This window comes from Oryx dammah, unplaced genomic scaffold, assembly GCF_014754425.2.
Source record: "Oryx dammah isolate SB20612 unplaced genomic scaffold, SCBI_Odam_1.1 HiC_scaffold_12, whole genome shotgun sequence".
NCBI lineage: Eukaryota > Metazoa > Chordata > Mammalia > Artiodactyla > Bovidae > Oryx > Oryx dammah.
In genome coordinates this window covers 71,159,720-71,178,118 of record NW_024070196.1, presented here as the reverse complement: position 1 = coordinate 71,178,118, position 18,399 = coordinate 71,159,720, and the positions used below count along the sequence as shown (strand labels likewise).

The 18,399-nt window shown below is 68.1% G+C and overlaps 3 protein-coding genes across 8 annotated transcripts in view; 1 reads left to right on the top strand and 2 right to left on the bottom strand.

The window, feature by feature from the left end:
- The first annotated feature begins 390 nt into the window (after positions 1–390).
- THAP7 (THAP domain containing 7) lies at positions 391–14,192 on the top strand. 3 transcript variants are annotated; one of them, XM_040251226.1, is made up of 5 exons: positions 391–654; positions 895–1,050; positions 1,447–1,584; positions 1,767–2,321; positions 14,179–14,192. In XM_040251226.1, exons 1-4 carry the CDS (start codon positions 575–577, stop codon positions 2,317–2,319), a joined length of 927 nt encoding a protein of 308 aa, XP_040107160.1. In that variant the 5' UTR covers positions 391–574; the 3' UTR covers positions 2,320–2,321; positions 14,179–14,192. The 3 variants fall into 3 exon arrangements, with proteins under 3 accessions (XP_040107160.1, XP_040107159.1, XP_040107161.1); XM_040251227.1 differs by lacking the exon at positions 14,179–14,192 and having other exon boundaries at positions 404–424; positions 575–654; positions 1,767–2,360; XM_040251225.1 differs by lacking the exon at positions 14,179–14,192 and having other exon boundaries at positions 1,767–2,360.
- On the bottom strand, positions 3,008–15,363 carry LZTR1 (leucine zipper like transcription regulator 1). 2 transcript variants are annotated; one of them, XM_040251223.1, is made up of 21 exons: positions 15,107–15,363; positions 14,614–14,676; positions 12,208–12,264; positions 10,565–10,644; positions 10,159–10,267; positions 9,393–9,476; positions 8,773–8,830; positions 8,321–8,460; positions 7,779–7,980; positions 7,301–7,456; positions 6,785–6,895; positions 6,574–6,666; positions 6,411–6,491; positions 6,159–6,324; positions 5,861–6,030; positions 5,610–5,766; positions 4,929–5,055; positions 4,707–4,856; positions 4,205–4,310; positions 4,001–4,081; positions 3,008–3,792 (listed from the first exon to the last, which is right to left on the bottom strand). In XM_040251223.1, the coding sequence occupies exons 1-21, from the start codon at positions 15,304–15,306 to the stop codon at positions 3,676–3,678; spliced, it is 2,508 nt and encodes an 835-aa protein (XP_040107157.1). In that variant the 5' UTR covers positions 15,307–15,363; the 3' UTR covers positions 3,008–3,675. The 2 variants fall into 2 exon arrangements, with proteins under 2 accessions (XP_040107157.1, XP_040107158.1); XM_040251224.1 differs by lacking the exon at positions 9,393–9,476 and having other exon boundaries at positions 15,107–15,350.
- An 897-nt stretch (positions 15,364–16,260) lies between these two features.
- AIFM3 (apoptosis inducing factor mitochondria associated 3) overlaps positions 16,261–18,399 on the bottom strand; it is a 10,862-nt gene continuing 8,723 nt past the window's right edge. For 2 of the 3 annotated variants that reach the window (XM_040251222.1, XM_040251221.1), the window contains 3 exons: positions 18,029–18,104; positions 17,465–17,569; positions 16,261–16,632 (listed from right to left, as the gene is read on the bottom strand). In XM_040251222.1, coding sequence (XP_040107156.1) covers positions 16,593–16,632; positions 17,465–17,569; positions 18,029–18,104 — 221 coding nt within the window. In that variant the 3' untranslated portion in view covers positions 16,261–16,592. Of the gene's footprint in view, positions 16,633–17,464; positions 17,570–18,013; positions 18,105–18,399 lie in introns of all 3 variants that reach the window. The other variant, XR_005723004.1, reaches the window with a different exon arrangement.

Below are 18,399 nucleotides of genomic sequence, written 5' to 3'. Positions count from 1 at the left end.
ATTACCCGCTGCTCCCAGGGAGCCCAGGGGAACCCGTGCTCCTCCCCGACGGCAGTGTTGCGGCAGAGCCGAGCGTCACCTGGCGCGTTAACCCGGGAAGGGGCGGGGGGCGGAACCGGGCCGCGCGGTCCACCTGCACACGTTCGGTCAGCGAGCTCCTCGGGGGCAGGGAGCGGGTCTTCGAATTGGGGCCCGCATGGTGCGCCCCGGCGGAGCGGCGGTGGAGCCACCCCCGGCCCAGGGCAATGCTCTCTCTGACGGCGACACCCCGATCGGGGGCGGCCTGGGCGAGGCCCGCTGCCCCTCCCGCCGCTCCTGGGGCCCGTCCCCCAGCGAGCGCCGCGCGCTTCCGCGTCTCTATGGTACCGACTTCCGCGGCTCGGCAAACCTCGCGAGACCTCGGCGGTGCCGCAATGGCGAGACCGTGAGTGCCGCCGACGGGAGCCGGAAGAGCGGGCCGGGGCGGGACTCGGCGAGGTCGGGCCGGGGAGACTCGCCAGGCCGCGGCCGCCGCAGCGGGGTGGCGGCCTGGGCCCCGGCGGCCGCCGAGACCGAGCTCCCGCCTCTGCCCCAGATGCCGCGCCACTGCTCCGCCGCCGGCTGCTGCACACGGGACACGCGCGAGACGCGCAACCGCGGCATCTCCTTCCATAGGTGGGCGCGCGGAGGGCCCCTTGCGCCTGCGCCCGTCCCACCGCCGCGCACGCGCTTTCGCGCCGGGGGCGGGGCTCGGGTGGGGCCGCGGCGGGCGGGGGCGGCGCCTGCCCTGCGCGAGGATGCCGAGCGGGCCGCTGTCTCTCCGGGAGCGCGCGGGCAGGGTTCGCCGGGGGGGCCGCGGGGGGTATGAGCCGGGCCGCACCTTCCCATCGCGCTCACGGGCTCGCGGCCCCGCAGACTTCCCAAGAAGGACAACCCGAGGCGGGGTTTGTGGCTGGCCAACTGCCAGCGACTGGACCCCAGCGGGCAGGGCCTGTGGGACCCGGCGTCCGAGTACATCTACTTCTGCTCCAAGCACTTCGAGGAGAACTGCTTTGAGTTGGTGGGAATAAGGTGAGCCTCATGGCAGCCGGCGGTTGGGAGGGCGTGAACACGGTGGGTGGCCGGTGGGGAGGCCCCCGGAGTAGCAGCTCTGGTGCTTCCCACCTCGTAACCTCACCTTCCGCTCCAGACGGACCTGGGCAGCGAGACCCTAGCCCCACTCCTGCCGCACTGGCCACAGCCGGAGCGTGCTCCCTGCAACCCCAGCCCTCCCCGCAAAGGCGCGGAAGAAATCCGTCCTTCTGCCTGCTGCTCCGGTGCTCGTGGGGCCCTTAACTTGGGAAATTCCCTGAACTCGTTGTCGGCACGGTGCCTCCCACGTCCCACGGAGCCAGGGTGGCAGCCTGCTCTGCTACCTGCAGTGTGGCAGGACTGTATTCCGTCTCATCCAGACCACTTTCCCCGCAGTGGGTATCACAGGCTGAAGGAGGGAGCGGTTCCCACCATATTTGAGTCTTTCTCGAAGTTGCGCCGGACCAAGACCAAGGGGCACGGTTACCCGCCGGGCCCCCCAGACGTCAGCCGCCTGCGGCGATGCAGGAAACGGTACGTGCTGTCCCGCTGTGCAGTCCCCGAGGGACCGGCCTGCAAGATGCTGGCCAGCAGCCTTCCTGGGCGGGGCTGGGAGCCTGTGGAGTGGGTTCAGGGGTGGGGGTGAGGGGAGCTGTGAAGTGGGTCAGGGCGCCCTGCACCTGGCCTGGCGTGTCAGTCTGTCTGTCCCTTCCCAGCTGCTCTGAGGGCCGAGGGCCCACCGCTCCATTTTCCCCGCCTCCACCTGCCGACGTCGCCTGCTTTCCTGTGGAAGAGGCCTCGGCACCTGCTGCGTTGTCTGCCTCCCCAGCCGGGAGGCTGGAGCCTGGCCTCAGCAGCCCCTTCTCTGACCTCCTGGGGCCCCTGGGCGCCCAGGCAGATGAAGCGGGCTGCAGCGCCCAGCCCTCCCCGGAGTGCCAGCCGTCCCCCCTGGAGCCGCGGCCTGTCTCGCCCTCGGCCTACATGCTGCGCCTCCCGCCGCCCGCCGGCGCCTACATCCAGAACGAGCACAGCTACCAGGTGGGCAGCGCCCTGCTCTGGAAGCGGCGGGCCGAGGCCGCCCTTGACGCCCTGGACAAGGCCCAGCGCCAGCTGCAGGCCTGCAAGCGGCGGGAGCAGCGGCTGCGGCTGCGGCTGACGAAGCTGCAGCAGGAGCGGGCGCGGGAGAAGCGGGCCCAGGCCGACGCCCGGCAGACCCTGAAGGAGCATGTGCAGGACTTCGCCACGCAGCTGAGCAACAGCGTGGCCTGAGGGTCCCCCTGAGCCGTGTCTGCCACAATAAAGGCGGTCCTCGAAAGCCCTCCTCTCTGGCTCAGCTGAGCGTTGGGGCCCTGCCCCCTGGGTACCACGTCCACCTCCCCTGGCTATGGCCCCCCCAGAGGGCTCGGCCCTGCAGTCGCGGTGATTCCCAAGCCCCCAGGCCGGCCGAGGTCCACCTCACTCAGGCCATTGCCGCACTTTCTGTGCCTCCAGGTGAGCACCCCTTGACTAAGGCCACACCCCCCCCACCACACCCAGGGTTCGTCAGGCCGGAGGTGTGGCAGGCCCTGTGTTTATCCTGGGGGCGCAACCCGAGGCAGGAAACGAGCTTTAAGGCTCAGAAGAATGTTTCCCCCCAAGTGGCTTCCTGGCAGCCTGGGCACAAGAGCTGTTCCCAGAAAGGAGGCAGAATGGTGCCTTACCCACTGGGATGCACACAGTACAGAGAATGGGGCAGCCTGGCCCCGCCCAGGCAGGAACCTCCAGGCAGCCCAGGAGTAAGGCAGCCAGCAAGGGGCCGAGAGAGGCCGGAGGCTGGCCTTCGTTCCTCCCCGCAGCCCACCCTGTGGGGTGGGGAGCAGCTGGAGTGAACAGAAAGCCCTGCAAGGCTGGTGTGTCCTGCGCCCTCAGGCCGCCTGGCCTGGCCTCGCCGCCGGAGCACTGCGTGGCGAGCTGTGGGTACAGGTAGCACTGCTGTGCCTTTAATGGAGGCAAGCCTATTGACAGTAGATAGTGGGAACAGGCGGGGACTTGGGACGTCTCTGACTTCGTTCTGGGACACCCAGGACCCCAAAGTGCGCCCACGCCAGGGGGTGCCCAGCCGTCCAGAGGTGCTGACCCCTCCAGCTGGGAGCTGAGCTCAGAGCCCTTCACGCCTCATAATTCATCTGGAGTTGGACTCCGCCTGCCCAAGCTCTGGGTGGCAGGACAGGACCCTTGACGAGGGTCGGGGGTTGCTGCGCGGCCCACGTCAAGGCGCCTTGGCGACATGATCCAGTGGCGGGAGGCACAAACCATGCTGGGCCCCTTCGAGACGGTAGGGGACCCAGAGCCAGCTCCCTGCTGGGCTCCTCTGCCCTTCTGGGCCCTGGCCAGGCCCTTTCCCCTGTGGTGGTCTCACTATTGAGGTCTAGCACCCCACCCTGGGAGCAGGTGCAAGCCAGAGGCCTGCTTCACTGTCCATTTCCTGGGGAACGTATGTCCTCAGCAACGAGAGGGGCGTTTGGGACACCGCCGTGTCCACTCAGCTCCCTTTGGGAGGCTCTGGGCACTGGGCCCCTCAGCTGCAGGCCCAAGTGTGAGTGGCACGGGCTGCAGCAGGCGGGGCAGGGCAGCATGGCTCAGCGCTCATATGTCAGCCCCCAGCTCTGCACACTGCTTGTCTGAGATGTGGGAGGCCAGCGAGTCGATGATGTCCAGCAGCAGCTGCTGGCTCAGCAAGCGCAGCGTGGGCAGCTTGGAAACCTGCAGAGGCAACCAGAGGATGGGGCCAGGTTCTCCCTTCCGCCCCGGGGCCAGGCGACCGCGGTCTGCTGGGGGGTGAGGAGCGGCCAGCGGGTGGGCCTCTCCGTCTGGTCATCCGCAGCACCCGCGGCTGCAGGGGCCCGGCTCCAGCGCCCGCCCCGGGCCCGGGCCTGGCTGCCGCCGAGGGGAGCGCGCCCTGCGCCCTGACCTTGGTGAACTGGTGCACGATGATGTGCAGGCAGTGCCGCTTCATGTCCAGGGCCTGCGTCTTGTCCGCCGCCTCCAGGATCTGCAACAGCAGGCTCCCTAAGCAGCGCCGCCCTGGCGGCCCGCCCCGCCCCGCCCCCGCCCTGGCGCCCCGCCCCGCCCCTGCCGCGACGCGGGGGGCCAGGCCCAGACCCAGGGCGGCCACCTGGAGCACGTTCTGCACCGTCACATTCATCTCCAGGTTCTGCTTGCAGTAGGCCTGCAGACGGTTGTTGTAGAAGCCGTAGTAGTAGGGCGCCGAGAACAGGTAGCTGGGGGCTGGTTAAGGAGCTGCCGGCCAAGCAAGCTTGCCTCCCCTCCCCGGGGAGGGCCTCAGGACACGAGCCGCCCGCCCACGTGGGGGTCCAGGGCCCAATTCAGGATCCAAAGAACACCCCAGGCTCCTCTCCCAAGGAAAGTCCCCCACGCACCTGCAGACTCACCCTCACCCTCCCTTGCTCCGACCACGCGTTCTCGGAGCCCCACCCCCACCCCCCCACCCCACCCCCCGTCCCTCTTGGCTGCAGAACCCTCTGAGCTGGACTGACTGCTCCAGAGGGCTCAGGGGAGATGGGGCCACCAGGAATCCTTGGGAAACCGCCCGGCCAGGCAGGGCGGCCGGGGCCCAAGGCTGCCGGGCGTGGCCGGGAGCCCTGAGGCCAGGATGCAGAGAGTCCTCGGGCGGCATGTTGACCTCGCCGTAGTAAATGTAGCGCAGCATGGACTCGAAGGCCTGCCTGCTGGGCACCATCTCCCCGATGGAGATGTTCACCTGGCCGTCCTCGGGCATGAAGGACCGGAACATGGCCTCGAAGTAGCTGCGGGCGGCAGGCAGCCTCAGCGAGGCAGCCGGCGCCCGACCCCGAGCCCACAGGCCACGCCCCACCCACCTGGAGCGGGCGGCCAGGATGGCCTTGTGGGCTGGCCGCGGGTGCCCGTCCAGCAGGAGGGTGATGTCGCAGAACTCCGCGCCCGCGCCCTCCAAGTATGCCTTCATGTCCTGGATCAGAGACGTGCCTGGGGGCGTGGAGGGAGCCTGCTAGAGGGCTGCCCCTGACTTAGGGCTTGAGACCCTCCCCCTGCGCGACTGGCACGTGGCCGCGCCCCCCCCCCACAAGCCCCTCCCCCCGCTCTGGCCCTTGGGGCTCCGCCCCCGATTCCGCAGCCCGGCCTCCTCTCTGATTTGGCCCCCAGAGCCCGCCCACCCCTGTGCTGTGTCACCTGGAGCCGGGGCCAGGTGGTGAAGGAGCCTAAGGTCCCTTCCCGGCTCGGTGGGGACAGGGCAGGGAGGCACCGAGCATCTGAGGGCCGCGCCCACCCGTCACCAGGCCCCAGACCTGGGCGCACCTGGAAGAGAAGCTGGCCCACTAAAGACAGACCCTCAGGCCTGGCGCCCCAGTCAAGGCAGCAGCGGCCAGCGAGGGCCCATGTGCCCCCAGGAACGCCCCCGGAGGTGCAGCCCCAGCGCCCAGCCCACTTGGCGGGGCTGCGCCTTGCCCGAGCATAAGTCGCCTGCGGTTGGACCCTGTGCCCAAGGTGCCCTCCGCCCTCGGAAGAGGAGGGCTCCCTACCGATGTCCAGCGGCTGGTCGGAGGGGGCGCGGGGCGGCGGCTGCTGCTTGCGCCGCACAATCTCCACGATCAGAGGGGAGGAGAGGCGCTCAAATTCCTTCATCATGATCACCTGGTTGAAGTGCGACTCCTTCACCACGAAGTTCAGGCAGTGCTCCTGCGCACACAGGCGCCGGGCGCCGGGTCAGGCTCCCGGGTCGGGGCGCAGCGGGAGGGGCAGGGCAGGGGCCGCCGGGGGAGCCCGCCGGCACCTTGAGCTGGCCCAGCTGCAGCCGGGCGGCGCTCTCGCACACGACCAGCACGTTCTGCAGGTCCACCGAGGCCTCGATGTACTGGCGACACAGCTGCTCCAGGCGGCAGAGCTGGAAGCCCAGCGCCAGCTTGTACACGTCCATGATGAGCAGCACGTCCTCCACGTGACCTGCGCCCCCAGAGGCCCTTGAGCCTCGGGCCGCGCGGCGGGGGGAACGGGGCCAGGAGCCGCAGGCCGCCCCCGTCTGCCCGCCTGGGGCCCACCCACCGGGGCCCGCCCCGTCGCGGCGCGCCGACCTTTCCGCGGGTACTGGATCTTGTCGGTGTAGAGGAACTGCATGAGAACCTCGAATGGCCGCGCCTCCGCTTCGCGGATGGCCACGCGCAGCAGGGGCGGCCGGGCCACTCCCGCAGCAGCCACAGGGCCCTCCCTGGGCGCCGGGGCCGCCTCCTCCTCCAGCTTCTGTGGGCAGAGGAAGAGGGCTCAGGGCGCCACGGAAGCGGCGGACGGGCCGGGGCAGGGGCGCCGCGGGGTGCGCGCAGCCTCACCCGCGCCTGAGCGATCTTCCTGCGGAGCCAGCGGCTGCGGGCCGTGACGATGGCCACGTGGCCCTGCACGCACTCCTCCTTCTGCGGGGAGAGGCAGGGCTCGGTGGAGGGCGGGGGCCCGGGGCAGGGGTCGCTGGCGGGCCTGGCAGAGGGGGGCACCCACCTCGCCCAGCACGAACTCCACGTCGCAGAACTGGCGGCTCTCCCACAGCCGCCCGTAGTCTTCGTGCAGCGTGCACTTAGGGTAAGAGGAGAACTGCAAGCAGAGAGCCCGCTGCCGGCCTGCCGCCGACCCCCTGCCAGCGCCGCCCACGCTCCCCGGGCCCACGGCGCGAGGCCCCAGCCTGGCCCGCTTTCCACGGCCTCCGCCCCACCTGGAACCTATACATCTCCCCGCTCCGGATGTTGTTGTCCACTGTGCCCCCGAAGATGTACATGGCGTCCGAGATGACGGCGGCCGCGTGGAAGAGTCTTCCGCTGGGCAGCTGGGTGGAAAGGGGTCAGTTGGCGGAGGGGACAAGGAAGGCGCTCGGGTGTCCGGCGGCGGAGCTGCCTGAGGCCCCGCGCCGGCCTGGCTGTAAACAAGGACGGCACCAGTGGCCCGGAAGAGCAGGGGATGACAGGACAGGAGACCAGACGCCCCCCTCCCCAGAAAAACCACGTGTAGGGGGAGGGGGGGCCTGTATGCGCAAAAGGGAAGGATAGACCCTGTGCCCCTCGAGGCGGTGCCAAGCGCCACGTGCTGCCCTCGTGCGGCCTGGCCAGGGGCCGTGGGCTCCGGGGCTCCCCTCACGTGCTGGGTGACCCCCGAGCCTCCGCCTCCTGACCACACCGCCGGCTCCAGGGCGTGAGTGGGGGAGTGCAGGGGCCAGGAGGGTGCCGGGCCTCACCTCTGAGGCAGGCAGGGAGGGCTGCCTGGAGGTGGTGCTGCCGAAGTCCAGGCCGAACACGTCCCGGGACTTCTTGCAGCCGGCCCGCTCCTCGGAGCTGGGAGCAGGCACCTCCTCGGAAGCGGACGCTCGCTCTGGCATCTCAGCCCCGCCGACCTGGGGGCAATAGGCGCGAGCAGGGCCCTCAGCAAGGGCTGGGCGGGCGGCGGGAGGCCGCTGCTGGCCCCACCCAGCACGTGGATGGGTGCTGGGGCCACAATGTGGGTGTAGGAGGGGCCAGACGGGGGCTCCCCCGGCAGGGCGGAGACGGGATCCACGCCTCGTTCGTGCGCACATCCCGGGAACCTACCCAGCACGGCGCACACACACCGCTGCTGCGCTTTACCGCGCGGGTGCTCAGTGGAGGGCAGAGAGCTGGGCCACAGTATCCGGCGCTGAGGGCCCTGGGCACCCTGGCCTCGCTGCCGGCCGTGCTCACCTCGCTATCCGAGCTGGGCTGGATGACCTCCCAGGTCTGGAAGTCCACGTCGTAGCAGTGCAGCTCGTTGGGGAGGGTGTTGTCAGCCGCGCCCCCGAATACATAGAGGTGGCGGTCAAAGGCCACCATGGTGTGCCCGTAGCGCCGTTGCGGGGGCGGCGGGGAGCCCCGCAGCAGGTGCTCGGTGGGGATACGTGTCCACCTGCGAGCCAGGTTCACGCTGCGTGTGACCACCCACGGGGTGGCGGCTCCCGCTGCCCCACAGCCTCTGCCTGGGCGCTGAGCCCCTCACCCCAGTCCACCCTGGCACCAGCCCTGTCTGGCCCCTCAGGACCACTGTGGGGTCCGTCTCAGCCTCACTGCCCCCCACAGAGCAGGCAGCAGTGGAGGCCCAGGGGCCCAGGCTGTCTTCAAGCCGGGACCCAGAGGAGGGCCATCCAGGCTGCAGTAGCAAGGCAGCCAGCTGTGTGTGGGGCCCACAGGGGCAGCCCCCAGGCTCGGGCGTGGAGCGCTGATGGTGGCCCCGCCTGCAGGGCACTCACGTCTGGTCCTTGAACTCGAACTGGAAAAGGTTGTTGGTTATCTTGGCCCCACTCTGGCCCGAGAAGACGAACATCCTGTCCCTGCACACGGCCGCGGGGAAGTTGCAGCAGGAGGGCGGGATCTCGCCGCTCTGGGCCACCTGCGTGGTGGGGAGGCCGCTCAGCCCGTGCCCGGCCCGGGCCGCTGAGCTGGGGCTATGCTCACCCACTGAGGACTCACAGCCCACGTCTGCACAACAGCTTAAAGCCCCACGTGGACGGGCCCAGGGTGAAAAGCTGGAGTGAAGCCCTTACGACGGGCGGCAGGGCAGCGGGTGGCAGGCCACCCAGGACCCCAAGGGCAGTCGCCCCCATGTCTGAGGAAGGGTGCATCCCCCAACTATGGCAGTCACAGGCTCAGCCGTGGTCTCCTGGCCCGGAGCAAGGCAGCCTCCCCGCCCCACGCCCCTCACCTCCTCCCAGCACGTGAGCTCCCGGTCCTGGAGGCCGACGGTCCACATGTCGTTCAATCTGCATCAGGACAGAGGGGGCGGGACCCCGCAGCTGGGCTGGCGGTCAGGGTGGGCCGGGGCCCGGCCGGGACAGAAGGCCCCAGGAGGGAATGTGATCGCGGACTACAGAGCGGCCTTGGGGTGGGGGCTTCGGCTGGGGGCTGTCCCGAGGCCCCGGGGGCCACCACGAAGCCTACGGCACTCTTGGCTTCTGGAACTGGCTGGGGTCCTGGGGACCGAGCGCTTGGTGCTTTTGTAATCGGAACACAGCAAGGCCGACGTTCCACAGCAGGAAGGCGCCTGCCTCCCCCGCTCTGAGCTCTGAGGACACCAGCTACGGTCCTGGGCGTCCTTGGCCAGCAGCCCAGACGTGTGGGGCCCACCCCGCCTCCAGTCACCCCGGGAGCTTCAGGGGTGCCAGAGCGCCTGTCCCCGGTGGGGGGCCGGTGGGGGGCCTCCGCTCAGCGGCCTTCCCTCGGCTGCATCCGCACACCCCGCCTCCTGGGAAAGCCGGCTCGCGCCCCCTCCCCGGGGCAGGCGGGCCGCTCGGCGCCCCGGCGCGCCCCTGGGTCACAGCTTACCTGGCGTTGCCGTCGTAGCCGGCGAAGACCCACAGCTTGTCACTGAACACCGTGGCGCCGTGCGCCGAGCGGGCGACGGGCAGCCTGGGCAAGCGGAGGGCAGCGCTGGGGGCGCCCTGGGCAGAGCCGAGCCGCACAGCCCCGCACAGCCCGGGCCCCAGCCCTGTGAGCCCCGCCGCCCCGGGGCGAGCGTGCCCACACCTGCTGACCCGGGCTGCTGGGAGTAAGGGACCCGGCAGGGTCTGAGCCCGTGAGGCCAGGGCACTGGACGAGAAGTCACACGTCCAAGGGCACAGAGCCCCCTCCAAGCCCCTGCCTGGTATCGAGGGGGGGCCTGTGAAGCAGGCCCGAGAAGGCCATCCGCGGAACACTGGGTCTCCCTACCCTCTGGAGGGATCCAGGGGAGCTGAGAGCCAGGGGTGGGTGAACAGGGGCAGCTGGCGGGTGGCGCGGGCTCCCAGCTCGGCCGCTGCGTGCCCTCGCTTTCAGGCTGCGGGCCCCTCAGCTAGCTTTTAAAGTCTCCGTTGGCTTTATCACAACACTGCTTCCGTTTTGGGCTTCCGTCCTTTGGCCGAGGCAAGTGGGATCGTAGCTCCCTGACCAGGGTTCGAACCCACACCCCTTGCCTTGGAAGGCAGGCTTAACCCCTGGGCCGTCCCGGAAGGCCCCTTCATCTGCAACCCCACAGAGGCCAGTCCAGGCCCGCCGCCCCCCAAGACCCAGCATGGCAGCCCGTACAGCCCCAAAGGTCTCAGCACAGTCTCACCGTCCTTCAATTTTCCACTCTGTCCACTGGCCAGTTGCAAACTTGTATTCAAAGAGGTCGTTTTTGTTCTTCAGGTTTGAGTTGGAGTAAATGTCGCCAGTGTATCCCCCTGTAAAGAGAGCAAGAAGCCCTCACAGCCCAAGGTGTCAGTTCAGTCTGCAAACCCAGGGGGCAGGGGGCGGGATCTGCCCTCGATCAGCATGTCCCCCAGGACCCCTGCCGCCTGCTCGAGGCTCTGGGGACAGCAGCTGGGCCGCAGAGGCAGACGGTGCCCCCTGGAGATCAGGACGGTCGGCGGAGGGGCCCCCGAGAGGCCCCCGACCCAGGACAGGCGCTGGAGGACGGGACACAGAGAGGCTGGCCCAGCACAGCCCGGGGCCGAGGCTCGACGGGAGGGGCCGCTCACCGAAGACAAACATGCTGCTCCCGTAGACCACGGCGGAGTGGTGGTAGCGGGGGGCCGGGGGGGTCCCGGTGGTGAAGGCCCTGAGGGGGAGGGGGCATCAGGTGCAGGCGGCGGGCAGCCCCATCGCCCCCAAACTGCTCTCTGCTTTCTCATTATAGAAGCCTTAAAAAAATTGCCAACTAAGGAAAAACAGAACCTCACATATAATCCCTTTGCCAGAAACCACCGTCCACAGCTTGAGGGTACACCTCGCCACCTTCCCCACAGTTATGCCTCTGAGTAATTTTCTGTGATTTCTCTATGACCAACTCAGTGAGCACGAATCTGAGCAAACTCCCAGAGACACTGGGCTTCCCTGGTGGCTCAGGGTAAAGTATCCACCTGCAACGCGGCCCCCGAGCCAGCTGCAGGAGACCCAGGTTCAATCCCGGGGTCAGGAAGATGCCCTGGAGGAGGAAAGGGCAACCCACTCGACTTCTTGCCTGGAGAACCCCATGGACAGAGGAGCCTGGCTGCTACAGTCCACGGGGTCACAAAGTCGAACACAACTGCAGCGATGCAGCACAGACCCAGAGCAGGAGACAGTGGAGGTCAGGGAAGCCTGGCACGCAGCCCGCGGGACTGCCTAGAGTCAGACGGGGCTGAGCGAGCGGTCAACACTGTCCCATAGTGGGATCCCGTGCTGGCCTCCTGGCCCCTCGGGAGCCATCCCCCCCGCGGCCCCGGGCCGAGCCGTGCTCTGCAGCGCAGGTGTCTGTGCGACTTAGCTGCTCCTTTTCAGACTTTTAACTGAAGCAATTTTTAACCATGAATTCAAAGTCTTGAGAGTGATTTTCCAGTTCACCGGTAACTCCTGCACACAAGTTACAATCAAGCGCGAGAGAACCACCACACGAACTGCCCTGACCCCAGCGCCTCCTGGGGGTCTGGGCAGGGTGCCGCTGCGAGTCCCAGGCCCAGACCTCCTCCTCTGTCAAAGGTGGGGCGGTGAGACCCCCCAACCTGGCGGAAGGAAGGGCCCAGAGCTGCTACAGAGGCTGGCGGTGGGCACAGCTCAGGAGGAAGCCCAGCACTTCCTAGCCCCAGGGTCTTTTCCTCCCTCAGCTGGGAGCTGCCCCCAGCAGGGCTGGGCTGGAGCAGAAGGGCACAAACATCCAGAGCTCAGAGAGGGCATGTGTCTTGCCCAAGACCACACAGCAGGGAAGGGCCTGGGACCTGCGGGCCGCCTGCTGCCTGTGCGGGGCCTCCCGGAATGGGATGGGCCTGGGGGGAGGCAGGGTGGGGGCAGCTGCTGGGTGGCCCCTGCAGTGGCGGAGACCGTCCTGGAAGGACCCGTCAGCCCACAGCCCCGCAGTGGGCTCCCACAGCAGCCCCTGGCCTGGGAGCTGGAGCTGGTGATGGAACAGCTCTCCTGAAGCTGAGTCTAAGGACCCACAGCTGGAGCCCCTAAAATCACAGGATTCGGAAAATCCAATCTCAGCCATAGACCAGAAAAGAGAGTCAGGAAGTAGAAAGAAAAGAGAAGAAGGCCAGGGGTCACTAGGAGAGGGGCTGGATGCAGTCATCAACTCCTTGAAGCATCTCTAGCTCTGCATGCACGGGACCTGGCCAGGGGGCTCCGTGTCTGGGCCAGGGGCACCCACCTGCACCAGGAGCAGTCCTTCACGTCGAAACGCAGGAGGTCATTGAGCATTGTCTTCCTGAAAGACAGCGGGGACCAGGGGATGGACGCTAGGCAGCTGACTGAGAGGCTCAGCCAGGGCAACTAGCTGATGCTCGAGGGCCCAGAGACAGGACCCCGAAGGGAGCTCCCCGTGGATGCGGGACCCGGCGCCACCATGGAGGCGGGACCAACCCGCCCAGGGTCAGGACGCACGCCTGGTTCCAGGCACCTTGCGTCTCACCGGCCACCCCACTCTCGCTCCCAGGCCGCAGCGGGTCAGGGAGGCCCCTTGCCTTCTCTCTCTTCCTGTCGCCTCTTTATCGCAGAGCCGAGGTGATGACCACATTCAAGATGCAATAAAGCACAAGCAGAGCCACGGGCCACCTGACAACAGCCGCACGTCCCCCCAGCCCTCACAGTAGGAGCGAGAAGGGCGTCCACCCAGGAAGAGCCCAGCACCCCTGCCCGTGGGCCAGGCCTGTGCCCCTGTCCCCCTTGAGGAAACAGCCTGGGCGACCACGGGGCCTGAGGCCACGCCCCGCGCGCAGAGCCCCTGCGCACCCCCTAAGCAGGAGGAGCCACCTTTGCGCTGTTTACAAAGTCACAACTCGAAGGAGACAAATCCTTCTCTGTTTCTTAGTGTCTCCTTGCAGAGAAAATGTTTCTGCTTCCGGCTACACAGCTGTCACTCAAAGGCTGTGTCCCCGGCTCAGGGCGGGGGACTCAGCACCTCCGGCCCGCACTGGCTACTAGGCCTGTTCCGGCTCGGGGGAGCCTCCTTCAGGCTGCAGTAAACCCCTGCGGATGGATGCCTCTTCCGCATTTCATTCCCGCAAATGACACACGTGTTGACTTAGTGCTGGCACAGAGCTCCAGCCCCGGCCGAGGAGACAGACGGCAAACATCTGGCTGCTCTGAGGACCAGTGGAGCCCGGGAGAGGTGCAGAAGCGGAGGGGAGGCCACCGGCTGGTCCAGTTGGTCTGAGGGGTGGTGGGGGAGGCCTCAATCCCAGGAGATGTAGAGGAGGGGCAGGGAGGGTGGGAAGCAGGGACGCAGTGGGAGGGTCCTCACGTGCAGTCAAGACACAGTGAGGCAGGGTGTCCAGTACCACACAGGCAAGAGCGGCGGAGCTGTGGACACACGCTCCCAGGAGGGCGCGCGCCTTTCCCCAAAGAGGGGGCCGTGCCGGGTTATGAGCCAAGAAGGAACATGCTCCAGCTGGCTCCGCGTGGGCAGAGGCTAGAAGCCCCTTCTCCCCAGTGTGCAGGCCCCATGGAAGGATCCTGTGAGACCGCGGCCACAGCCCGTCAGAGGCCAGGCCTGCCTGAGCTACAGGCCAGTCTGTGGCAGAGAGGGGCGGACAGGTCAAGGGCGGGATCGGTCCGTGCCCACAGCACCCCCACCCCATGGGAACACCTGGGCCCTGGGCCCTGACAGCCCAGGGCTCACTGACCCTCAAGAGCACCTTTCAAAAGCAAGGCGGAAGCCCACCGCCTTCGACGCGGTGGCAGAGGAGACGCGGGGGCAGTGGAGGGCTGAAGCCACCTTCTCAAAGCCACCAAGCTGACCTCAACCAAGCCCCGTGTGTCCAGGAGCCCAACTTCAGCCTCACACCCAGCTGGCTCCCAACCCTCCAGAGCCCCGGGAGCCACCCCTGGCCTCTCCTGCGTACATCTGGGGTGGACGCAGCAGGAAGCCCAGCAGACTCCAGGCAGCACAGTCCTGCCACGCTGATCCCTCTGCTCCAGACTCTTCCTCGTCGGCCTGGCTCACTTCTCTCCAGGGAGGCTGAGCGGACTGCACACCCCTCTCCCGGTGCAGAACGAGCCTGCCGGCCTGCTGTGCTGAGCTTGGCCGGGCCCCGCCCTTGCTAAGGCAGCTCTGTCCCTCCAGGGAGATGCAGCTCCTGGAGGAGCCAGGCGGAAGCAGGACGCGGCCACACAGACCAAGGGCCACCTTGACAGCTGCTTCAGAGAAGGAAGCCAGCCACCACTGAGCCGGGAACCGTCGTGGGCTGGAGATGGGCCACTGGGAAAGGCTGTTTGCCAGGCACGTGCAGCGAAACGTAGGGAAACCCTTGTGCAAGTGAGAGACGCTGGAAGGCAGGAAATCTGTGTTCTCCGAACCTTGTCAGCCGTGGGGCGCGGGGAAGGAGCAGCGCCTGGCCGGGGCGCCGGCCGGGGCAGACCTGTCTCCTTCAAGGCTGAGTCCACTCATGCAGGACAGGGCCGGCTCCCTGACCTGACTGTGTGCTCCCCATCGCTGAGAGAGCCTCTCGGATTCGGAAGCCGGGCCCAGGGCTTAGCTCTCACCTGGAAGAGTGGCGGTGGGGCTGCAGAGACCAAGTCCCCACCACCCGGCTCCTCCCTTGAGACCCAGACTCACCCGTTGTCTCCACCAAACACATAGATGGCGTCTTTATAGGCTACCACTGTGTGCTTACTGCGCCTGGAGACAGAGAGGGGGCGGGCGGCCGTCAGGCCAGGACGCCCCTGGGGGGCACCCGCCAACCAGACTCGGCAGCGGGGGGCTGCCACCTAAGTCGGATAACAACGCTCCTCCCCGAGATCGGTGGAGACTCCCAAGCTCCACCAGCACCCTCAAAGGGCTCCGCGCGTGGAGACCCCGGACTCTCCCACCCCACTGCGGAGCCCCGGGGCTCCAGCTCCACCTCCACAAACACAGCGCGGCCGTAGTCCTCAGCCCCGGGCACTCGGGGATGCCCTCGGAAGCCCCTTCCCCTAACCCTGATCACCAGCCCCCCGCCCCCCAAATACTACCGCGTCGGGCCCCGGGACAGCGCGGCCCGGCCTCGCGCCTGTGCCCCGCCGGAGACCTGCTCGGACACCCCAGCCCCGGGGCCCCCGCCCCGCCGTACCGGGCCCCCACGAACTCGTCGCAGGGCGGGAGGCGTCGCCAACGATGCACAGTCTCAGAGGGCCCGAAGTTGAGCGTCAGGTACTCGACGCTGTCCGAGCAGCTGTGGTCAAAGTCCACGTTCGGGGCCACCTTGGACCGCGCGCCGCCGGCCAGCGCCCCGGCCCCGATCGGGCCGCCCGAGCCGCCCGGCCCCGCCATGCCGAGTCCTCGGCCGATGGGACCCCGGGGCCGCGGGAAGCGCGGCCGCCGCCCCGAGCCGCCCCGCGGAACTACATTTCCCGGCGAGCCCTGCGCCGGCCGACGCCTGCACTTCCGGCCTCCGCCGCGCACTTCCGAGTTCCGCCGCGCACTTCCGGGTTCAACAGCGCACTTCCGGCCGGCGCCGTCCGCACTCCTGGGCGTCTCGGGTGGACTCTACCTACTAGCCTGCGCGGCGAGCTCATGGTGGTCTCCCCAGAAATGTTTTCCGCGGGGCGCGGTACCCCCTCACCCCCGGCTCCAGAGTACGTGGACCCGGCAGCCGCCCCGCACGGCCCACATGTCCCCGGCGCGGCTCCCGGCATGCCCTGCGCTCGTGGTTCTGTCGCAATTGTCTGCCGCGCCTGGAATCCCGGACGGAAGGGTTCCGGTCTCGCAGCGGCCCCTGTGGGCCCAGCCGCCGTCCCCTTCCTGCTGAGTCCCCGGCCCGGCCCCCCGCATCTCCGCTCCCCTCGGCCTTCCTTCTCGTTGCGAGGCAGCGTGGTGCGGAGGCTCTGGGTTCTCGGTCCTACTCTAGGCAGAGCCTCAGCTGCTTCATCTGCGAAATGGGCATGCAGGAAGCTTAGGTTGCCACGAGACCCAGTCCTCGGCCCTAATGTGGTCAGCGCCGCGGAACTGCCAAGCGCGACCTCCTGTCTCAAACCCTTGGCACACGTGCTGCCCCCTCTACCTGCAGTGCCCTTCCTTCAAAATCCAGACCCAGGGCTTCGATCTGCGGGGGCGCCTTCCCCAATCCCCGAGGGGTGCAGAATCAGCTGCTCCCTCCTCGGGGCGCTCCTAGACCAGGCTTCCTCCGTGTGGCACTTCGCTGGTCTCTGGTCCTGCCTGTGTCCCCCGTGATCTGCTTTCTCCCTCGTGAGAGTTTGCCCGGGTATAGTGGAAGTCACACAGATCTGCAAACGTGTGCGTTTTAATGTTGATAGTATCTAGTACGTTGCAGGGTCCCACAGGGGACCAGTCCCAGTAGAGGAAGAGGCAAGCCCGCCCACGCCCACCCCACCACTGCCAGCGGTCCTCAGCACCGGAGGCCTTGGGTGGTGAGCATTTCCTGGAGGCGACCGAGGTCTCTCTGGGTGGGGGAAGCGGGGAGCCAGGCAGCCGAAGGCAAGCACTGAGGGCGCTCAGGGTCTTCCCCCCCGGGGTCCTGGGAACTGTAGCTTGGCACTTGCCCCCGGGGGCTCAGCCTCTGTCCCTGGCGCCCCAGCAAGCCCGTGCTGTGTGCAAACTCAGGAGCCTTTCCCTGTGAGCCAGGACATGTCACCGGTCCTGTAGGAACGAGGGAGGAGGCGTGAGGGCAGAGGGCGGCAGGCTCCCCCCGGGCTCCAGGAGCAGCGGGAGCTGTGTGCGGCCCTGGTGCCCGGCGGGGAAGTGCCCTTGGGCAGAGGGAGAGACCACCAGGCGCAGGCTCCGGGCTGAGGCGGGAAAGGCCCAGAGGAAGGAGAGGACACACGTACTTGCTGAGCAGCACAGACAGCCTTCTCGAGGCAAGAGGGAGAGACAGAAGGCCAGGGAGAAGCGTGTCATTCCTGCCCCTCCCTTGGTTCCCCGTTTCCAGAGTGAGCCCCCCTGTCCCGTGGCCTCCAGGCTTTCTTCGACCCTGGGCAGCGGGATGGGTGTGGGGTGTGGGGGTCTCTGCAGGTTGGCTGAGCCCACAGGGTGAGTCCCAGTGGCGCTGTGCCAGGATGAGGTTACAGCAGTAATGGCTGCTGCCCGGTGTCCCTCAGACCCCGAACAACCACCCCAGGACTCTGCCAGGGCGTCCCCAGGAGCAATGAGAATCACATTTTTCCATGGCTGTGTTCTGGGCAGCGGGGTGTCCCGGGCCCTGGCAGTGGGTCTTGACCCTTCCCTGCAGCACTGGCCCGCCCTGGACACGGCCTCCTTCCCTTCTACCCACAAGAGCACAAATAAGCAGCCCGCTCCCAAACCACAACCCTTGTCCCGGGTGACACCGTAGCCCTGGGAGCTTCAAGCTGGCTGATGGGGGCACGGGGAGAGCCCCGGGAGGCTGTGGGGGCAGCTCACTGCCGGGGGCAGCTTGAGCCAAGGCCTCCGGGACGTCTGCCCCCTCCCTGGGGCCTCCAGCGCCCACACTCACTCCACTTCCCGCTTCCGGATGGTGCGGCCGGAGGCCAGAACCTCAGCCACCTTAGACACGATGGGGTCGTAGTTCATGCTGGCCACAGAGATCACCTCGTCGCCCCTGCAGGGAGAGGTGGCCAAGCCTGAGGACTGCCAGCAGCAGCCCCTGTCCTTGGAGACCCGGATGCAGCTGGGGCCCAGGGAGGCTCCCGCTCGGGACCGAGGGAATGCTCTGACCACCTGGCACCTCCTTGGCCCAGAATAGCTTCTGGTCCCGCGGGACCCCATGAGGCTCCTGCCCAGTGGGGTTCAAGGCTGACACCTGTCCTGGGACCCCGCCCTCTCCCTGTGTCTCTGTCCTCGGTGTAAAAGTAGGCCGTCAGCCCCCATCTCCAAGAGCTGACCTCAGATGAGTGTCCGCCTCCCGCGGGGCGCCTGTGCCCCACTTCTGTGCCCCTCTCCTGGCCGGCCTCCCGCCTAGCTGGCCCCCCTTGCCCCTCGGCCCACCGGCCGGCGAAGCCGGCTCCTCCAGAGCAGCGCTTCTCCCGGCCAAGTGCCCCCTCACCCTCGTGGCTCTCACTTGGTGTAAAAAGCCACGAACTTGAGCTCGTCCAGATCCCCCTGGATGATGACATCGTCGAAGCCGTCTCCGTAACCTGCGGGACGGGCAGAGGGGACGGGGCTTCACCAGGTCCGCGAGCAGCGCCCTTCCCGCGATGCCCTCGGCGGACCTGTAAGGGGGTCCTGGTCCCGCCGCCAGCGACCTCCTGGCTTCCACCTGCAGCCGCCGTGGTCCCGCCCCCGGGATGCCCCTGGCCCCGCCCCCAGGATACTCCTCACCCCGCCCCGAGATGTTCCTAGCACCACCCCCCCGATGCTCCTGGCCGCCCCCCTCCGCGGGATGCTCCTGGCCCCGCCCCCGATGCTCCTGGCCCCGCCCCAGGGTGCTCC

What these genes read in the sequence shown, in the direction of transcription:
- THAP7 (XM_040251226.1), top strand. Translation starts at nt 575, where the DNA reads ATGCCGCGCCACTGCTCCGCCGCCGGCTGCTGCACACGGGACACGCGC. An exon ending in CGCGGCATCTCCTTCCATAG is followed by an intron (nt 655 to 894) that starts GTGGGCGCGCGG and finishes GCGGCCCCGCAG; the next exon opens with ACTTCCCAAGAAGGACAACC. An exon ending in CTGCGGCGATGCAGGAAACG is followed by an intron (nt 1,585 to 1,766) that starts GTACGTGCTGTC and finishes GTCCCTTCCCAG; the next exon opens with CTGCTCTGAGGGCCGAGGGC.
- LZTR1 (XM_040251223.1), bottom strand. Translation starts at nt 15,306, where the DNA reads ATGGCGGGGCCGGGCGGCTCGGGCGGCCCGATCGGGGCCGGGGCGCTG. An exon ending in AGCTCACGTGCTGGGAGGAG is followed by an intron (nt 8,461 to 8,772) that starts GTGAGGGGCGTG and finishes CCCACCACGCAG; the next exon opens with GTGGCCCAGAGCGGCGAGAT. An exon ending in AGCCCAGCTCGGATAGCGAG is followed by an intron (nt 7,457 to 7,778) that starts GTGAGCACGGCC and finishes TATTGCCCCCAG; the next exon opens with GTCGGCGGGGCTGAGATGCC.